The sequence below is a fragment of the Anser cygnoides genome, chromosome 16, assembly GCF_040182565.1.
Source record: "Anser cygnoides isolate HZ-2024a breed goose chromosome 16, Taihu_goose_T2T_genome, whole genome shotgun sequence".
NCBI classification, from domain to species: Eukaryota; Metazoa; Chordata; class Aves; order Anseriformes; family Anatidae; genus Anser; species Anser cygnoides.
This window is the reverse complement of record NC_089888.1, coordinates 11,833,850-11,854,951: the sequence shown is the minus strand read 5'-3', so window position 1 is coordinate 11,854,951 and position 21,102 is coordinate 11,833,850. Positions and strand designations below refer to the sequence as shown.

The 21,102-nt window shown below is 44.2% G+C and overlaps 2 protein-coding genes across 4 annotated transcripts in view; one reads left to right on the top strand and one right to left on the bottom strand.

The window, feature by feature from the left end:
* Positions 1–475, top strand: part of MYH7B (myosin heavy chain 7B) — a 28,488-nt gene extending 28,013 nt beyond the window's left edge. For both annotated transcript variants that reach the window (XM_048080687.2, XM_066978406.1), the window contains exons 42-43: positions 126–263; positions 353–475. In XM_048080687.2, the coding sequence (XP_047936644.1) occupies positions 126–263; positions 353–361 (147 nt within the window). In that variant the 3' untranslated portion in view covers positions 362–475. The remainder of the gene's footprint in view (positions 1–125; positions 264–352) is intronic.
* A 1,143-nt stretch (positions 476–1,618) lies between these two features.
* TRPC4AP (transient receptor potential cation channel subfamily C member 4 associated protein) overlaps positions 1,619–21,102 on the bottom strand; it is a 35,917-nt gene continuing 16,433 nt past the window's right edge. For both annotated transcript variants that reach the window (XM_066978410.1, XM_013199394.3), the window contains exons 7-19: positions 20,770–20,971; positions 18,361–18,549; positions 16,570–16,712; positions 12,518–12,649; positions 11,794–11,852; positions 9,260–9,361; positions 8,088–8,171; positions 7,659–7,749; positions 7,171–7,311; positions 5,422–5,530; positions 4,963–5,075; positions 4,517–4,723; positions 1,619–3,667 (exon numbers count right to left, since the gene is read on the bottom strand). In XM_066978410.1, the coding sequence (XP_066834511.1) occupies positions 3,530–3,667; positions 4,517–4,723; positions 4,963–5,075; positions 5,422–5,530; positions 7,171–7,311; positions 7,659–7,749; positions 8,088–8,171; positions 9,260–9,361; positions 11,794–11,852; positions 12,518–12,649; positions 16,570–16,712; positions 18,361–18,549; positions 20,770–20,971 (1,710 nt within the window). In that variant the 3' untranslated portion in view covers positions 1,619–3,529. The remainder of the gene's footprint in view (positions 3,668–4,516; positions 4,724–4,962; positions 5,076–5,421; positions 5,531–7,170; positions 7,312–7,658; positions 7,750–8,087; positions 8,172–9,259; positions 9,362–11,793; positions 11,853–12,517; positions 12,650–16,569; positions 16,713–18,360; positions 18,550–20,769; positions 20,972–21,102) is intronic.

The window sequence follows — 21,102 nt, the reverse complement described above, 5'->3', positions numbered from 1 at the left end:
TCAGCTCTCCTCCGGGCAGTGCCGGGCAGCGCTGGCCCTCCCCGGGGCTGCCTGGGAGGACTGCCACTGGGGTTGGAGTGGGGAGCGCACCCCACACCCCCCCTCACCCCATCCACGGCCCCCAGGAGCAGCAAGCCAACTCCAACCTGGTGAAGTACCGCAAGGTGCAGCACGAGCTGGATGACGCCGAGGAGCGGGCTGACATCGCCGAGACGCAGGTCAACAAGCTGCGTGCCCGCACCAGGGAGGCGATCACCTCTAAGGTAAGGCTCGGCCCTGCAGCCCCCCCCCTCCCCCTGCAGCCAGGGGAGCGGCTGCACGGCGCTGCTGACACCCTTCTGTTTTCCACCAGCACGAGTAGCAGGCGCCGGGCTGCCTGCCCTGCCTGTCCCCAGCCACCTGCTGCACCTTGGAGGCCAATGGCTGCAACAGCCACTGCCAGCTTTGCTCTGAGTGAATAAAGGTAGCTCTGCCAGGGGCGGCTCCTTTGTGTCTGTGATGGGTACCGGGGCTGCTGCAGCGAGCAGGGATGGGTGAGCTGGGGTCTCTGGGGAACACGCTTCACAGCCAGGTGGGGGCAGAAGGGACACAGGCCTCCCCGGGCCCTGCTCTGCGGTGCTGGTTTGCTCTGGGCTTCAGCTGGGCTTTGGGAAAAGCCCCCACATTCCCCGCATCAGAACTCGCCACCCCACTCTCAGCAAGGGCAGGCCAGAGCCACGGCAGGGTAGGGGCACGGGGGCAGAGGGCAAAACAGACCTTATTAAACCCATTACTCCCAGGGAGACTGTAAAATACAGTCCTGTAGGGCAAAGGGCTTGCTGATTGCTTAGGCAACACGCCTACAAAGAAAGACATCTCCACTTGTTTCTTTAAAATAAATTTCTTTAATAAGTTTCCATTTAATAGGTTTATTTGCAGTTAGTAAATTGGCATTAATCTGGGCAGCACGCACCTCAGCGATCCATGGGGATAGTGCAGACTTCCAGCTGTAGGTTAGTGATGGGGTCCCACCTCCACCCCGTCCCTGCGCAGAGCTGCTGCCACCTCGGCTGGGGTCAGCGAGCGCCCCCCAGCCCCGCGCAGGACCCTTCCTCCCTGTGCGCTCCGTAAATAAGACACAACAAGGACAGAGCGGTCTGGTCCCTCTCAGAAGAGCTGCTGAAGGTACCTGGCGTGGACACATGAGCTCGCAGCAGCAGCCTATCGGCGTGCTCATGGCCATGCCCTCAGTGGGCAGAGCCTTTCTGCAGAGCCCAGGGCACTCCCTCCCTGGAGGAGCTGCCGCGGTTTCCCTGCCCGTGCCCTCTGCGGGCAGCCAGCTCAGCCTCCTGCACAAGCCTGAAGGTGAGAGCAAAGCCAAGCTGCCTCTAGCAGGCGAGGACCCAAAATGCAGGACCAAGTGTAAATGGCTGCGCTCCCATGCTGGGGAGGAGGGACCCATGAGCTAGAAGGCAGGCTGGGGTCATTTCAGCTCAGCCTCACGCAGGCCCATAGCCAAGGACAGCCACAGCTTGGCCCTTAACGGTACGTTACATAAATACAGAGATGTAAATGAGACTCTGCAGGTTCATAGCAGCAATCACTGGATGCACCAATTAACTAGACTATGGAAAAGGCATCCCTTAACTTAAAAGCCTTTTAATTTGAAGCATTTATTTTAAGTGTACATCTATTACAGTTAAGAAGAAGCAAAGATACACCAAAAACACAAATACCCAAGAACAAAAAAGTACAGATGAGAAAGAAATTAGCTGGGGGGAGGGAGGGGACAGGCTGGGGGTGACCTGATGAAGAGCAGGGAGGTGCAGCTGCCACTGGAAGAGGTCCCTGACACAAGGGGGGTGACTGGGGACCCTCACCAGAGCCGGGCAGAGCCTGCCCCAGGGACTCAGCCCCAGGGACACCGAAGGCTCCCCAGGGGCTCCCGCGAGGCTCCAGGCTTATGCACAAGCTCAGCAGCTCTGAGCACCCTGCAAGCAGAGTTCCGACTGCAGGTCTGCAGCAGGACACGGAAGTGTGAGATAAGCAAGAGGAAAGGGGTGACTGCTGGAGAGCAAGTCCTGCACTGGGGGCTGGAAGCCTCGTCCGCTCATCCAGGCCCCACCACAGGGACCCCTCAGAGGGGGTTTCGTTCCGGGGCAAGGATTAGAGACAAAATGCTACAGCTCAGGGACACCCTAGAGAGAGCTGAAGCCAAATTGTCTCATCAAATAACAGATATTTTAAAAAATTCAGATGCATGTTTCAAAAAGAAAACCGGTTTCCTTTTAGCTGGAGCTGCAAGATTCATACATTTTGACTTAAATGCAGTGGCTCAGGACTTCAGGCTGTATTTCATTCCTGGGAATGTGACTGTCTTAGAGCAACACACTGTTGGTGAGCAGGCAGGGTGTGCACAGGTCTGGCAATCGTGACCGCCAAAACCTGCTTTCTCCCTTTCCCAACACATCCTGCAAAGTTACTTTCAACTAGGAGTGTTTATTCCCAGCATTTAACACATTCTCATTAAAACAGATCCAGGAAAAACTGACATTTCCAATAAATATTGCACTTCAAGATTAATGTGTGTGTGTTGATATTAAGGGCTGAAAGCAGACTGACATAAGACTTCCAGGCATAGCAGGTTAGCATTAAGAGCAATGGTCCTGAAAAGTATTTTAAAACCCAATTAGTTATCCAAGAAGGGACAAGCCCCAAGTTTAAAAAAATTAGTATATTTTAATGCTAGTGCTCTGTGAAAAAGCCAACCCCTGTTGCAATTCCACCACTGCTGAAATGTCTCTGTTCTCTGCACCGTTGTGAAACACCTTCAGAGAGGAAGGATCTGCAGGAAGGACAGCAGGAGCAGAGGTTCTCTCCTAACACACAGACAGCGGCTGAACAGATTTAGTACCAAACGATCCAAAAGTAGATGAGAAAGAGGTGACTGGAGCTAGGGCTCTCAGGAATTAAAAGCGCACACACGCGCGCACACATGCACACACACACACACACTAACCAACCCTAAACCCCCGATTCCAAACCCCAACAGAAGAGGTGCACCTGGAGGGAGTCCTCGTGGTGGCTCTGCATGTGGCTGGTGTGTCAGGGTCCCAAGCAGACTGGCTCCTTGGACCTCACATTTGGAGGGCAATTTCTGTGCTTTGCGACGTGCTAGTCCTGGTAGCCATGAAAAGGAGCCATCACTAAGTTGGCACGTACAGAGAATCCTCGTCCGTCAGCACAAAGAGCTCTGACCAGCCACATTTAACGGGGGTGGGAGGAGGGGAAAAAAAAGATCAGTTTTTGCGGGTGATTATTTTTTATCCCAGAACAACTGGAAGATACATCCCTGAATGTGTTGCCCAGAGAGCTCTCAAAGTCTCATCCGTTAGAGATCAGAGATGGGGACCGGGGTTTTGACAATGCAGTAACAGTCAGCGGTTCCAAGCCGCACACGCGCACACACACACTACACAGCGTATCCCTGAAAATCCACGGGCTGCGAGGTACCCTCCAAGCGCTGTCCATCAGAAGCCAGAGCGAAGAATTACTCCTCAGAAAAGTCTCTGTCAATGTCCATATATGCCTCGTCGATGTAGCTAACTATGGCACAGGGGGATGTCCGGTCCGGACTGAGCAGTATAGATACAGTCTCTTTCCAGTAGGTAAAACTAATACATGAGCTCTGCAGGAAGAGATGAAGAAACCGGTTAGCGTGCTCAGCAGGTACTGCCATGTAGCAGAAGAGACATCTCACACGCATTCAGCAGAGAAAACTGAAAATTGCTTCCTATTCAGCTTGACTTCCGCAGCCACGCACTTTCCCACCCAGCCTGCCCTCCCGGGGCAGCAGAGCAGGGTGCCGAGCCTGCCAGCCTCGCACTGCCCAGCTTCAGGCAGGGACGCCCAGCAGCGGGGGCAGCCGTAACCCTGCTGGGAGCAACCCAGGGCAAACACCACCCGCACGGGTGGGCAGGCAAGGCCGTCTGGGAGCAGTGCGCACACACACAAGCCTAAACTCCTCCTCTGTTGTCCAAACACAAACTGGGACACTGCAGGGCCACAGCTGAAGCCAGTGCTGGCAGCAGCTCCCGCTCCTAGGCAGCACACAAAGACAAGACAGCCTCCCTGCTCGCATCCCCCTTATGTCATTCTTTTAAGGCCAAAAAGCCTCTCCTGCAACAGCCAAGTGCCGGCAGTCTCAGTCTACACCACAGATTGCCCAAAGCCTTTGCACCCAGGACAACTAGCCGCTTCCAAGTGCCAAGCAGCAGCTGAAAACAGCAAGTACTGCAGCACGCAAGCACAGCACCCTGAAACGCAGCAACGGCAGCCACTTCGCTCTCAGCATCATCTCCTCCTGTCTGCAGCCCAGGAAGCCACAGAAGGGTCGCTGCAAACCATGGCACAAACATTGCAACCCAGGGTCCAGGCGCTGTAGGACCCACAGCACCCTGCCACCCCATTTTTTCTGGGTGGCTAATAGACAGATATTGCTATGGTGGATTCTGGCTACAGTAAGAGGTTCACGTACATTTTCTAAGCAGGTGCTGTCTTTATCCTTGTTGAGGTAATGCTGTTGCCAGAATCGCAGAAGACTATGGAAGTTGTTCAGGATGAAACCTGGATATTTTTCTGTGTATTCCATCTGTTGCAAAGTGCGCAGATAAAAAGGTAGCTTTTCTTTCCTTCGGGCCAGCATTAGGATAACTAAACTTGTGTTCAAACAACTGACGTTTTCCTAAAAATAAAAATGACAGTAGGTCAAACAACAACAACAACAAACCCTGAGATATCAGTTGTATACATGTCCTTACAAAATGTGCTCACAGTAAGCATGCAGAGGAAGTGCTCCTATTTGTATCAAGAAAGAAGGGACACGGGTCTCCTCAGAGAAGCCAGGTTCCTCCCTGTTCCCAGCCCAGTTCATCCGTACACAGTACCAGCAAGATAACAACGAAGTTACTGTCAGCTCTTTACCTGTGTAAGTGTCTGTACATGAATAATATTAATGAGACGGAAAAGAAAGGACATTCTCATGGACATCTGGGACATATATGATAACAGGCGGCACTCTGATAGGACTTCTGCAACTGCAGCAAGAGGAAAAAGACAATCATCAGGTACTTAACAGTTCAGACACATTGATCCAAGCAACTCAGCAGTAAGAATTGGTGCTCAGGCTGTAGGAACAAACCTGCAAGGTGACCTTTTCTGTTTGATACCAAAATTTTCAAAGCCCAGGCTTAAAATTTGAGTTCAAGAAGCATTTGGACAATGCTCTCTGACACATGGTCTGTTTTTTTGGGTAGTCCTTTGGGGACCCTGGAGTTGGACTTGATACTCCTTGTGGGTCCCTTCCAACTCAGGATATTCTACGGTTCTGTGAAAATGAGCATTAATCACAGCCACATACCCATGCCATTTCTTATTCTTTACCTTTAGCATCAGACTGATTCTCAAATCGGTCCAGGGACAGTGTAATGCAGCGAACCAGCATGTTCGAGTCAACCAATGAACTGTTGATCTGATTCAAAAATATCTGGAACTAAAGAGAAGAAATTCATAGTGTTGCATTAAAAAAATGCAAAGTCATTGTACACGAGCACTCAGAAGAAATAAGGCCTGACGGAACAGCATTTCATAACATTTTCAGAATGTGTATGGCCAAGAGGTGCACTAACCAATGACCTCGTTGGCACAAGGGGAACAGGCTAGTGAACCTGAGCAGGAGGAGCTACAGACAGGATTTGGTGAGTCGGGCACTCAGTGCATTCCAACATTGGAAGAACACAGTTCTTGAAGGTTACAGGAGAAACCACACCCTGAATTTTGAGCACCAACACCTAAACCACACACATCAACAAAAGCAAACACTGATGCACACAATTTCCCCTTCCCTTCAAAAAGGAGAGCAAGACCTAAGGTAGGTTCTGAATGCCAAAGTACACCCGGTCATTTCTTTACCACACCAATACATATGCTCGATATTTTTTATTAACTCTAACAAGAGTAACAGGAGATACACACTCCCGATCTGCCTCATCTGGCTGAAGCCAATACTGGCACTGAAGGCCGTCCAAAGGATCCCTACGGTAAGTACCTTAAAAACGTTAAAGATCAGAAAAACCTCCAAGACAGTCCTGGCATTACTAAAATCTATTATGAAGCTATCCCTGTCATGTCAATGACATCAGGATTTCACACTTTCTTCTGAAAGAGACAAATGAGACAGAAGGCTGCTGGGCTCTGCAGTTCCTCTAACTCCCTATTTCCCTACACTTGCTTTGCACATCAGGTAGTGCTGGGGAGGAATACGGTGAGGGATTCTTACCAACCCAAAATTTTAAGAAGTTATAGATCAGAAGGTAGAAATCACGAAGTATATAGATAGATTCTCTAGAATGTGTGAGGCCAGTTCACCAAAGAACAACCTGATATTAAACACACCTTTCTTGGAAATGCATCTCTGCTACTATTTTCCAAGATCTGCCAGACCTGACAGCAACCAGAGAAAAATTAACGTATCATAAGCAAGAGCGTGAGACCATTCAAAACCTTCCCAACAGCTGATGTTACATACACAGAAGTGCATAAAAACAAGAAATCATTTTGCAAAGAGAGCTGCCCATTCTTGATGTACATGCACAACTCAGTTTTCTAGGTAATTATGTCAACCATGACATCTTAAAATGCTCAGAACTTCAAATAATATCAAAGAAAAGGTATATAATTTTACATTATCAAATATTAAATAGTGTTTTAACTCATGTACATCAAATCAGCCCCCCTCCCTCTCTTTTTTAAAGAAGCTCCAGTGAAACACTTTTTGGAGCCTGTCTGAGTTTCTGTAACTATCAGCTTAACCCCAAACCAAGTGATATCACACGAATTGTTCTACCATCTTTGAGCCCTGACCTTGGACCTGCGTGATCATGTAACGGGCAACATTTTCTGAACAGCTCAGCACTTGCTGACTCAGAGCAGCTGGGAACACTTCTAAGAACACGATTGTATGCAGCAACATACGCACTTGTGAAGAGACTTTGGCAGCTCACTCCTCTGTGTTTATTGTGCACCAGGCTCAACAGATGCACTAAAAGCAGCAAACCAATCTGAGTTTCCTAGTGCTGTATTTTGTTATAAGAGGGTGTAATTTGACCTGCTGGGGACAACACAAATATTTACCTTCTCATCTGTGTTGATGTACTTGTTGAACCTCTTGAATGCATCAATATTGAATTTCATCAGTTCTCCCAGAAGGTCAAAGTAACTCTGAAGCACATCCCGTGATTTGCACTCACTATCAACAATGCAGTAGAGAATATGCTGTCATGGGAGGAAAACATGTTATTGCCACAGTTTAGCCCAAATACAGCACAGACTTTGATTTAATCACTATTTCAAACACTAATCTGCAGGTTTAGTTCTTAAATAACAGAACTAAATACAACAATTCAGACAAGTCTTTTATGAAATTAACTTCCCAATGATGCAGGCCATAGAACGGGCCACCCCATGCACGCCTGGTTGCCACAAGTAGAATTCACAAATACCTTTCAAAAATTGCCTGATAAAAACTGTATTTTTACCCCCCTTTGAATTCTTTACAGATAAATCTTTCTTGATTGCTACAGAGATGTGTTACAGAAGAAGCTGAATGTGCACTTCATTACCTCCAGTAGTCCTCTCTTTAGCAGAAACATCTGGTCTGCATAGGAGGTGGTGCCTCGCAAAAAACTTTCAACTGCCCTTGCCTGCCAAAACCTAAGAAATGGAAGAAGAGATTTTAACTCTGGAGCAAGGGTAGGAATTTATCACAACTACAATTTTAACCAAATTTCCTAACCAGTTTCATTCCATTCTGAAGCTGGAGAGAGATCTGTTGATCCTGCAGAAAATCACTGACCGTATTGGGTATGAGGTCCAATGCAAACTTTGGCTACAGTGGTAGTGCAGGTGAGGGAGAATGCCAAGTGCAACAAAGCCACATGCTCTTCACAGCTTATGGTTTTCAAGCATTTTCAACTGTTGTGAGCTGTATGAAAACAAACTGACCTTCCAATCAACTCAAAACAGCACACAGCAATGTAAAATGAACTTACCTGAAGGAGGATTCAGCTGGTTCCTTCTTCATGACCTGAAGAAGTCTGGTCAACAAACCTCTCTTCCCATCACAGACAAGACTCCTAAAGGCACATGAAGAAGTGACAGTATGAGTGGAAGGGCTGTTTCTACTGCCCCTTGTAGGACACCGAATCCAATCTCTTCTCCAGAGGTTGGAATGATAAATTAATGACTAGTATTAAATATACAACATGAATATTCATTAACTTTTGTGACTTAGCTCTACTAGTGGGAGCGTTCTGCAGGGCAGACAAAGATGCTGACACCCTTGTTCTACTTCCTTTCTGTGCACTTACAACAGGGTGAATTTTTCCCCTTAAGTACTTATTCAACTTATTCCAGACAAAGTCAGGCAGGTATCTGTGCTTAGAAGGAAACGATCCAAGTAATACGGATGCCATTTCTTACCAATTAGGCAAATTATTATGATAATAGTTATAATCTAGAAATCTCAGAGAATTCCCTTTCAAAGTGAGTTAAGTCTGCTCTGTGCAGACCAAGTCCCTGCTGGTAATCTAGGAGTATTCTGACAACTGAATTCAACAAAATTTTTCACTTTGTGAGGTCTGTGCATCGGAGTTGTATATTAAAGTGCTCATTAAATCAAAATAGTCAATTGAACAGATAATCAAATATAATACTAGAGATTCTGTAAGGAGTTTTAACACATTAACCTAATTTAGCTTATTCTAGTTATTAGCTGTTCTTAAAATATGCAGACCTGTAATGGACATTGTGTGTGCACTGCTTCTCAAAAAAACCTAAGATTTATTAACAGCAGCAATTCATGTACTGGAGGGATCACAGTTTACTTTCCAGCTGTGTCTGCAATGCTAGTAGTGAGAAAGGCCAGACAAACAGGAAGACTGAGCACATAATAATGAAGTCTGGGCCATGAAACCAAAATGCCCATTTTAAGTTGCTTCTGTTTTTAAAGGGCCTTACTCAGACAACGCAACACAGTTTAAATTTGCTAATGACCACACTGTACAAACCCAGCTAGACACTTCCTGCTGAAGCACGTTACTGAAATTAAGGCAAGTGTTGTGGACCGTGGGATCTCAAACAAAATAGGTGACACCAAACCTCCAATGTAAGTGTTTGCACAATGCTAGAAGCTGCTGACCTTAAATCCTGTATCCCTACTCACCTGTCGGTGTTGACAACTGCATCAACTTCAGGGATGTTGGCTTTATGGGAGATAGCACTCAGCTCATTAAGTTCTTGACTGTTTAAAAGGAGATATTTGTTCCTAAAGCAAGACAGTTGGGGAGTAGGGGAGAAAAACATGATGAATCCATTCAAGAGGCAGACAAGTGTGCAACTCTATGAAAAGAAATGCCACAGGCCTATAAGGGCTGCAGGACTAGGCAGTAAGTTTTCACCTCTCCAGCTCTCACAGCCTTTCACACTCTACCTCCCCTCTACCACAGCACACTCCCAAACTAGGCCAACTAGCTGCTGTTTTGTAAGCTGTCTTTGAAATTTGCCAAACACAATTTGCCAACACCAACCTGCTTTGAGATGCCTATTCTTTGCTGATCTGTTCAGGATCTTATGGTTTGTTTTGTAAATATTTGCTTCCAGATGGCACAAGTTCCTGAAAATCTCAGCGTTTGCTGAGTTTCAGTAGACTTAAACAGCAAACTTTTTCACAGCTTCCAACACTTTTTCTCTGCCGTATAGTGATCTTGCTGTTCATCAGTAATTAGCCTCAGTTAGAAAGAAGAAACTGCAAAGGAGTACTCAGCCTTCCTAGTATTATATTACTTTAAGCAAACTGTAAGCAAACTGTTTACTCTGGAAATATTTAAAGACTTTATAAAATATAGAGAACAGGAATGGATATTAGAACAAGGAATTTGCGTAAAATGATTTATCAAATAGAGATATTTTTTTCTTTATGAAAGCCAGTGAGTTTATCTGTGGAACAAATGAAGTGTCCAGAGTTTAGCAGGACAGGTCTGACAATGTAGAAACGTACTCCAGATGCTCCCATTGCCCGACTCCTTCCCCAGTTCCAGCATGTTTCCTTAATGCCCTCCTACTGCAAATTGCTCAGAATCAGCCAACAAAGTTTTATTTTCAAGAAACCAAGGGGAGCATATGATGCAGTGGTGGCTGTGAGGGTGTACAAAGTAAAACCTATTCATCAAAAACACAGCAACTACAAAGAAGGTAAGCTATTAGACCAGAGAGGCGACAAGGATGCCCTCTTGCTTCAAACACTATCTTCCAGATTAGCGCTCAACAAGTGTCATGTGAAGTTTCTTTTGATCTGGATCAACAGGTCTCTGTAATGAAAACACAGCCTCTCTCTCCATGCATGAACAGTTCTGCAAGTTTAGCTTATTCACAATTTTACTGAAGTCAGTACCAGTATATAAGCACTTACTCCCATTGTGTTCTCAGCTAACTCCACCAGACTGTAATTTCATAGAGTTTATGCAATCACTTGTTTAAAAACCTTAACCAGATTCCACACATTCCATCTGCTCAAACACTACAGATGAAAGCTGTTTTCTATTTAAACAAGCCTGACGTCTTTGTAGTAGTCACTTCAGTAAGAACATAATCTAGAGAGATCCTACTGGAAAACCTGGAGTGATTCCTCAGCAAACAATGTCTTTAATGAAGGATCTACGACAGGTCAGCCTTCCCCTTGCATGTAAAATATGTTCAGCAGCTCCCCACTCTCATAACTAATATTCCCTAATCAAAAAGACGGCCACTTCCAATATGCATATCTAAAAAATTTAATGGGATTTGGTAAATCCTATAAAAAATATTACCCTTGGCTGTAAACAACACCAGCTAGGCAAGAAGTGAATATGCACATGCGTATTTAGTGCAATACGCCTCAAATGCAGAGGTTTGCTAAGGAACATGAAACCATCTTGCGGGGCTGAATTAGAGCAGCAGGACACTTACAGAACGCAAAATGCGATTCTGCAAGTCAAACTACAGCAACAATTCTCTCTGCATCAGAGGTACGTCTCTTGAGTAAAGGCATTTAAAAAAACCCTACATCACCCCTCAACTACTATGGCAGAATCAAGCTTCACAACTATGCCTTCTGAAGGCAAACAGAGCCTTATCTTCCTATTTCCAGCCTAGCTTCCAGATAATTGTTCCCCTAACATTTTCCACTGCATAATCAGGCTTAATCAGGTCTTCCTCCATTGCTGGTATTTAGACAGCGATTGCATCTTCCTCTTCAGGTTAACTTCAGATGTGCTGTCTTTCGCCCTGATCTTTCAACAGACTTTTTTTTGGCTTGTTCCACTCTGAATTAAGCCTGAATGTGTACACACAGGGAAAAAGCCTCTTATGAGCACACTGCCTCACTACCGACTCTCAGGAAAAAGAGAGAAACGGCATCATGAAAGCTGCCACCTTCATCCTGCAGCCACGAAGTGGTAACTCATCACATAAATGTTTCAGTTCAATTCAACATTACGCAAAACAGGCTCGTCTTAATCATCAGTGGACATATTAAACTTGCCCACTGGAGAGCACAGCCTTTTCACAGAGGAGCTGGAAAGCACATAACATCTGAACAAATGTTTAAGGACAGTACAATGTTCCGTTCACAGAGCATGCACCGTGCCTAGGAGACCTGCTGTAACTGCAACCAGACAAACTACCACCGAGCCACAATTTACTGGAGCTTTTCATACTCACTCATGGTGATCACTAAAGCTCTGAAGAAGCCTCAAGAACTGTATCTTTAAAGTAATGTCCTAAAAAAAGAGAGAATAACGGTCAAAAAAACTGCTTTGGTATTTTTGGCCATGATTAATTACCACGCTGACATGAAACAGCTGAATTGAAAACCTATCCAAATCAAACCCATTTGGACAGTAGAGCAAATGACTTGCATAAAAGGAGAAGGGTGCACTTTGCAGGCTTCCCAAAAATAGAACAGAAGAGGAGGCTACTTGCAAGCCTATGCATGTAACAGTTAATTTCTTCTCACCACAAAGACAAAAAAAACATCCTCACTATACTTACTGGTTTAGGGTATCTAGCTTTGAATAACAAAAACAACGCAACTCTTTGCAATTTGTTTTTTGCTCTGTGGCTCTCCTTGCTAGACCCAGCAGCTATCATTTCGTTAGTTTTGGTCTTTTTCCACTTTTGCCTCCAGAGACAAAAAAATTTACCCCTTTCACAATTCCCAAACTGAGAGATTGGAGAGAGGCTAAATTGCCCTCTGCTAACTTGTTAGAATGAACCACAGATAAAGACTTCAGAGAAAACAGTAATTTGCATTAGAAAAACCAAAAAACCTGAGTCCTACTGTACCTCACTTAACTTATAAAGGCATTCAGTTACTCAGTACAATCCCTCAGAGTTATTACGTAATAACATCAAAATCCAACACAGTACTTAAAAAGTTACTCACTGGGCTACAGTCACAATTTTGATTGTGTCCATGCAGAACAAGAGCTGATGCTGAATGCTTCCTCCAGATCAGTTTGTCAAACAAATTATTGAGGCCAGGAATCAGTCTGAACTCCGCTATCATTTTATGAACCTGGAAAAGAAGAGAAGGAAGTACTCGCTTGCTTCAGCCTCAAATACAGATATAACAGTCTGGAAAACAAATGTGCACAACTACATCATCCTCTGACAACAGAAAGTCAATTCTTTATTGAATAGCATGTGTGCATGGTAGCATGCATACTGATCATGATGCATCATTAGCTTCAATCTGTTGGTCATGGACAGGAAACACATTCTGTGAGAAAACTGTGAGCTGCTTTTTGAATTAACCACTCTGACTCTAGGACAAGCTTTGGAAATTGGGCGATCACTTGTAAGGCACTGAAAATACATCCACACACAACTTCTGTGCCATCACAAAACCAAGCTGCAAACATTCTGCTGCCAGTCACCCACTGAGCATCCTCTGCCCTTCTAGTTCACACAGCTAAAGCCGAGGCAGCCCTTTGAAGACAACATAAAATACTGATACACTTTTTGTGCATGTAACCTAGGCAGGAGTCCTTAGCAAAGCAGAGCCTAGCAGTAACACAACCCCAACATATTTGAAACAGACTACAGAGCTAATAATTCTGGTGCGAACTGCTTGGACCTACAGTCCAAGCTTTGATACTTCTGAAGTAAGCACTTAGGAGGATGAGGAGTATGAGAAATATAAAGTGGGATCCTCATCAGTTGGAGGCCTATGACAAGCAGCATCCCTTGAGAGGCAGTGTAAGTGAAAATCATGCATGACTGTGAAGCCCAACAAGCCGTAAAAATCACCTGCCCAATGCAGTAAAGGCTATGTTCCTTAAAATTAAGTCACCTAAACATTAAGCTAGGCCGTCCGTGAGATGTAGCATCCTAACTAGCAGTACTTAAGCAGACCACTCAATTTTGCTCTGTTTTCCTCAAGTACCTGAATGAATCAAAAGTATTAAAGCCAGCGCTATTTTACAGCTTTTCATTCTTATTCTTGTTAGCAGCATAGCTGATGGGCTTCTGTGTTCCTTTTGGCTGCAGCCACCAACTTTCCCATCTACCTGGAAATCACATTCCTGCTTCTGGGCATCTCTGTGAGTATCGCATTGGAGGAAGCACGCAGCTCCTTCCCACCGCACTCAAGCCACCCTGACAGACTGCGAAGCTTGGAGTCCTGCACTCCCTTATCTGAGGGCACTTTCTAGTCCTTTGATCCAGTCACAAGCCTCCAACAGAAGCAGCTCTGAGGAAAGCAGCTCGTAGGCCCTGAGCAACCTGATCTAGTGGGTGGCATCCCTGCCCATGGCAGCAGGGGGGTGGAACTGATGGTCTTTAAGGTCCCTTCCAACCCAAGCTGTTCTGTGACTCTATGAATGTCTGGACAAAGCACTCCCCTGCAGTCCCATCCCTCAGCAGCCAGCTTGGCACAAGCCCCACAGGATGAAACCAAGTGTGTGAGCTGTCTGTGAAAGCCTCAGTCCCCTGCTACAGAAGGAGCTCTCTGCATTCCTTGTTTTAGCTCGGGAACCTGCTCCTTCCCACACAGAGCATGAACCACTCAATCCAATTGACACCTCCCTGATCTGAAATGTATTCAGTTTACTTTTAGTTTGCTGAACTCTTAAGCTCTCCCCTGACAGACTGCTGCGTGACAAAGCTCCTGAGTCACAGTCACTGCCTTTGGATCATGCTCCCCCCACGACCCCAAGCTCATTAAACTACTGCATCCAGGGATGCCAAGACAATCCCTGCTCCATACCCATCCTTCAAACTCCTTTGCCTTTCTTTCCCCTGTTGCTGCCCGGCCTCATAAATTGCTCTATTACTTTCTCGCCCCTAAAGCTATTACGAGCTTCTACTGTACACGGTTTGTCTCCCTGTAGCAGGAGCAAGTAAAACAACTGATTATCTGTCACAATAGAGACATGCAAGACAGCCTAGAAAAATGTATGAGGAGAGTAATTTAGGGTGTGACCATAATGAGAAGGGAGCAGAGGCAGAGATCTGCAGTGACACACCACTTATCCCCAAGGGTGTGATCATTCCCAACATGGCAGCAGGTAGGAGCCAAGTCACTGTGAGCAGTTTTCAATTTACGCAAGTCAGTCAAGTTCAAACCAAGGATTTAGAGTAAACATCCAGCAGCAGGTTTAGTTTAGGAAGCTGCATCATGCTTCAAGCAAATGTCAGACCATTATATTGATTACCACAGCGGACTGAAGCAGATTTGTGACGCCCTTTAGAAACTCTGCACAAAATTATTCCAATATTCAACTATTAAGATCTTTGGCTGCTCAGACTGGAAGACTGATGTTACAGATCCTATGCTTTTATCTCCTGATAGAAAAAGAGAGCAGCTGAAATGCTTGTCAGTATGAGTGCTGTCGCAGACACTGCCACTACCTGCTTACAGAAGCTCAGCTCAACAAGGAACAGCTCAGTTCTCTGATTCTTAATCTGACTTCCTCTCAAGAAGGGGAATAGATTTACATCTGCCACACAAGTCCCTGAAATGCAGATAAAGAACGATGGATATTATTATGTTCAAACAGAAGCAGTGGATTTTACAAAAGGACCTGACTCTGGACAAAAAACATTTGGGAGTGAGTAACTTTAAATCTCACAACAATTCAACTCCAGTCCTGAATGAACCCTGGAGAAGAAGAGAACTGCATGCCAGTTTTACCCTTTTTTTCCTCCTAAAAGGACTAACAACAGGAATAAAAGTTTCTTATGGTAGCAATTGTGGTTTCTGCAAGAATTGCTAGCTTCCTCTGGCTAGTATTAAACAGAATCTACTTAATTTTAATGCTAAGTATCCATTTGTAGGTTTACTGTGAACAGGTTAGTTATGTTGCAAAACTGTACTTCAAACACACTTTTACTTTGAATTCAGATTAAGAAATTTAAAGGACTGCCTGTAATGAGTATTTGTGAGTCCTATAGGGTGGGAGGTTACTAGCAAAGAACAAAATGCTCAGGATGAATGTGCTCAAGCAACAGCCCCCAAACACAGCTACTCTTGCCCAATACAACAACCCTGCAAGAACTTGAAAAAATGTGATCCTCCCAGTCTCTAGGGCATCCTAATACCCAGCTATTCCAAGCTGCTCTGCTGAGCTGAGCAGACTGCCAGCACTGGAAATCTGTCAAAACTGCACCAACAGATTGCTTCTCCTTTCCCTTCACAATATGCTTTTAACCTGTTTAAATCCCAACTATAGCCAAGCTGCAGTGACTGGTTCTCCAGAAGTTACGTAAGGTAGGGAACAAATTATTAATTTTTCACTTCAAAGGCAAGAAATGCAAAAGGAACAGATGAGTGGGATTTCTATGCAGTGAAAAGTTAGTCCTGACAAAACTGAAGTGTATCCTCTCAGCTGAGAGTTTAACGACACGCTCACTTGGCTGAGGCACGGAAATGTACCGCAAAAGTCACCAGTGTAAAAATGACCCCAGAGGACTTCCAAAAGTGAAAGAAGTCCAAGTGGAATGCCTGGTGGGGTTCTGTCCAAGCAGGTCAGCAGCATGTTGGGAGGAGGAGGAAAACCCTACCAGGCAACTCCCGCAGGTATGGCCACACACTTTCTCAAAACCAGATCCAGGAGGCTTCCTGGATGAGGCACTTCTGTCACTTAATGCTGCAGATTAGGGCAGCCCCTGAGTACCTTCACGTATGTACCAGGTCAAGGCCTGCCATTAGCTTTTGTTGCTCTGCATCCATCTCGCACCACAGCAGCAGCTCCACAGCAGCTCTCCACCCCCACGCTGTCACAAGCTGTGCTGAACAAGTCCTGCCCAATGGCTCATTCTCAGCAACAAAACACTGCCTATTTGTTTGTGCATCACTGCAATGATAGGATTTGTCCAGCTTTATGCCTTGAGCTTTGCCCTTCATGTTTCTCTGTCCATGACCTAATTAATAAGCACTTAGGTTTACAGAGACATCATCAACTTTTGCATGTGTGATCATTTGCAAATGCTCACCTGATTCCTTTGTCTCCCCATGAGCAACACACAGAGAACATACAACACCTCCAACTTATACATAATCTCGTGCATGATCTTCATAGACTGTGGAAGCTGTGTTCGTGTTGAGGTGTTGGCCAATCCACTTTCATCAGAAGACTCTGAACAAGATGGCAAAGATGTGAGCCTGAGGCAGTTTCAACAGGAAAGGATTCGTTACAGTTATTACTTTTACACTCAGACACCACAGATGTAAGACCAGCAAGTCTGCCTGAATCCTCTTCACAACTAAAACTATTGGCATACAACAAATAACCAATTTAAATTAAATGCAAGAGAAGAGGAAAAATATAGCTGGAACTTTAGAAGAGATAAAGTTTGATTTTTTAAAACTATTTAAGTTTTCTATAGTAAGGTAAATGGCATCACCTACATAAAATAACTAGGATCACCTAATATGAATAATAGAATACTGCATCAGAAAGAACTTGGCAGAAAAGGTAATAAAAATAAGTGTGAGATTATCAGAAGCATTTATTATTCGCCTACTTCCATTTTGTACCTCAATACCAGCATACGTAGGCCACAGTTAAGTATTTTCATAGCCCTATTACATTGCTAAAGGGAGAAATTGGATGTAACATGCCACAACTGTAAGTAGAAAATGTGATGAAATCATGAGTGACACACAGAAACGGGGACAGTGAAATCTGCAGGTTGCAGTTCAGAATGGAGTTAGCTCTTTACACAATTCATAACTAAGCCACGAACTGCCCTGCCAGAGGATAGTGTAAATGCTTTTTAAACCCATGGGAAGGAACAGTCACCAGACGAGAACACAGAGGAACAAAACCATCAAAGGCTAAAAAGTATAGACACTACCTTTGACTCATAAATCCCTACGCCACAAGCCACTAGAGACTGAGGCAGTATTCTGGGAAAGTATGTCTAGGTTTGCTTGCTAACTGATTTTGTGGGTCAAGAGCTGCAACAGGGCACGTTGCACCTCTGCGAAATTGCCTGGTGAATTCTGTTTCAGACTACTAAGCGGTCTCCAGTTTGCACCAAGATGGTGTATAAAGGTATGTACAAGATGCTGTTGGAGCATATACTTCATTTTTTGTGCACTTTCAATTTTTTAAAATAGTTTCTGCAAAACTAACAAAGATGGATAAAGAAGAAAACTTCTAAAGAAGTAAAAAAACAAAGATTTAACTATCAAATTTTGGGGATAATTTTCATTCCGTTATGTAGTGCTTTGAATTAAGTAAAACATACATTGCAATTTTGTAATATTGAAGGGTGAAAAAACAAACCAGGCACTTGCTTTAAAGCTTTTTCCTAAGTTTGTATTAACACTTCCATAGGCTCCTCTGGAACAACCTTTCCTTTTTACAGAAGGGGTCACTTCCTTGGTATGAAGTATATGGAATAAATTCCATCAGCCTAAGTTTTAGAGCAAATTCTGGTAAAGTCACTTACCTCAGACGTGTTCTTGTCACTCTGGGGGAAGACTAATTCTAAGGATGTAGTGTTACAAGTAAGTGTTATAAGTAAGCGTTATCTAGCCATACAAAGGGCACAGTTTACCTTGGAACACTTCTTTTCCTTTTGCTAACTTCAGCTCGTGAAAATTAATCAGTGCTACATGAGAAAAAAACAGAGGCAGACCTAAATGCTGATATTGCAGTCTTGCATGCAAGAAATGTGGAATCAATACTGGTTGAAAGGAAAAGCAACAAATGACAAATACTGAAGAAAATAAAATATGCACTGTTAATGGTGGCTAGAGGAATGCAAGCCAGATACCTGTACTGCTCTGCTCTGCCTCTTCATTTGCCACTCTCATCAGTGCATCAAGCACAAGCGCATTGTCCAGCCAGGTATACCATTCTTCTAACTCCTGAAGGAAGCTGGAAGTACCCGTTGTTTCAGATACCTTCCGTGTTGCCAGTTTGCATAATCGCTCAATGAAGCCTGGAATATTCAGAAGCGTAGCTGAAAAAGAAAAATTATATTATGACTCAGGATCACCAACAACAGTCATTAAAACCTCTCTACTGACAGGTACCAAAATACCTACATTCGAAATACAGAAAAGTACACATGAACAAATTCTATCTAGTTAAAAAGATCCAAAGATTGAAGTAGTTGGTACGCTCTCCTCTTAAGAACTGGGAGAGAGCGTACATATGCTAGGCATAATTCCATCAGCACTGAACTGGTCTACGTTGGACTTACACTGGATAAAAAAACAATTCTACCCATTCTAACTGCTTGTTTCTGGACAATTCCCTTTCACTGACACTGCTGTTTTCTAACCCATAGTGAGTCAATATCAAGAAACCGATCTGGCTGAAAATTAAGCAGGCAGAAATAAAGCAGCAGCCCTTGAAAGGGCCAGCTCCACCCTCCTCCTTTCTGTGTGTGATGCCACCTCCTTCATATTGCCTCCTGCGGTGTTTGCCTCATAGCAAACTGAACTAGCCCACTTCTGTAGCTGGCTGGAAAGCTCTTCGCATTTTAAGTATTTGTTTCCCAAACTAGTTCATCATAAAGTAGAATAGGAGGGGAGCACATGATGGCAGCTCCAAGTTAGAGCATTGTAATTGTTGTGAACTGCACCTTTAGAAACAGCAGTTCAAGGACAGAAGTCACTGATCTGCAAAATCTCTGGGTGGCTTAGTGTGTGCTAGTACATGCATTTTGTCCTAAAGTTTTCACAGAATGACTTAATTACAGGACCTGTTTATTATATCATAAAACAGCTTGGGTTGGAAGGGACCTCAATGATCATCCAGTTCCAACCCCCTGCAATGGGCAGGGACGCCACCCACTACATCAGGTTGCCCAGGGCCTCATCCAGACTGGTCTTGAACACCTCCAGCGATGGGGCATCCACAACCTCTCTGGGCAAAGAAGTCAAGTCACACTGAGGTAAATATACGGCTAAGTCTTCATACTCGCACATAACGTAGAAAAGGACAAAGAATTTAGCCATGAACACTATGTAAAAAAGCTGTGATTCTGCCCACTATTACCATCTTGGAAAGAATAAACTCCCTAATAAAGATTTTTAAATGGAATATGCTTTTCAGTCTTAGATACAGTCTCCAACTGTGCAAACAAAAAATGGTCAGTTAAACATTTGCTCAGCCAAGTTCAGCTCTACAGGGTCCAAGCTTATTCAGTTCAACTAATTTAAATTAAACTTTGTACCCACACCTAGACATACTTGTGCATTGCTCTTTACAAGCAAGCTCTGGCGATCGCAAGGCAGAAGACAATACACCACCACCCCCCTTTAAAGTTTCTCAGCTTCCACCTGCCATATTATTCTACCCATCTTTCACTTGGATGCTCTATAGCTGGCAGTGGTTATGAACAGAGCTTTCTTCTTCATGGCTAATACAGAACATTAGAAGACGGGAAAAACAGCTCCAAAACCCCTTTTTGTGCATCTTGAAATGGTGTGACCTGGACCTATGCAAATGTCTGCTTCAGAAGCTCAAAAGATTTTCAGTATATCAAGAGCTGAAAACAGCAGATTCCACCTTTGATGGTATTTTAATTTAATGTCTTGCCTAGAAGGTTGAGTATGAATTTAGGACTTCTGCATCTGAGCAAGGCTCCTGCGTCTGTACTTGGAAAAATAAGAAAATCTGCACTCTGCCCACAGTTAAAGTTTAGATTAGACCCACAGATTTCAAAGGCTAGCATGGTAAGGGTAGACAAGTGACTAACAAACATACTTTTCTTGTTGATAGACAGACATCCTGCTCATGACAATGCCCGATAAAAATCAGAGAAGGAACTACTCTGACAGCAACTGTGATGGTTGTAGAGATTTAGTTCAGGAACTCGTATGTTAAGGAGGACATGAAATTACTGAGAGCTGCTAAAGGGAAGGCCATGGAAGCAACCAAGCAATAGAAAACAAATCCAATTATTTTAAGCCATTCAGCTGATCAAAGATTGCTGAAATGACTGACTCAACTCACCTAACTACTAACTGCATCTGAAACTGAAAGCTAGGAAGTTTCATTAACAGAGACCTTCTCCAGGAATTGCTCAAAGAAACTGAATGAAGACAAACACTTTGTAAGACAGAATGCTTACAGTAACTGCTAAAAACACACATTATAGATCTAAGGTTGAGAAGAGGGAAATTTTACATTATTGTGATTCTTCTGCATTTGTTCACAATGTAACAGTTACCTTGATTAACTTCAGCTCGAGAAGGTCCCAAGTTTTTTTTCTGCTGAGCATTTTTGGCAAGCAGCGTGTGCTTGTCATCACTTCCTGTGTCAAGTTCAGAAATTGTGACAGCGAGGATCCTGCAGAAATTTGCAAGCTGCTGCTGATCAAAACTAGACACAAGGCTTGCAAGATTGGGTATATCATCCAGTTGTATCATTTCCTGAAAGAGGCAATGTAATCTAAGTTGTGCATGATGTTCAATAGGAGAAGGTACAACACAGCCTGAAAGCTTCATCTACAGCTTCTCTGTGGTGAGATCTGTGTTATTTCAATGTTAGTAAAACAGAAGCA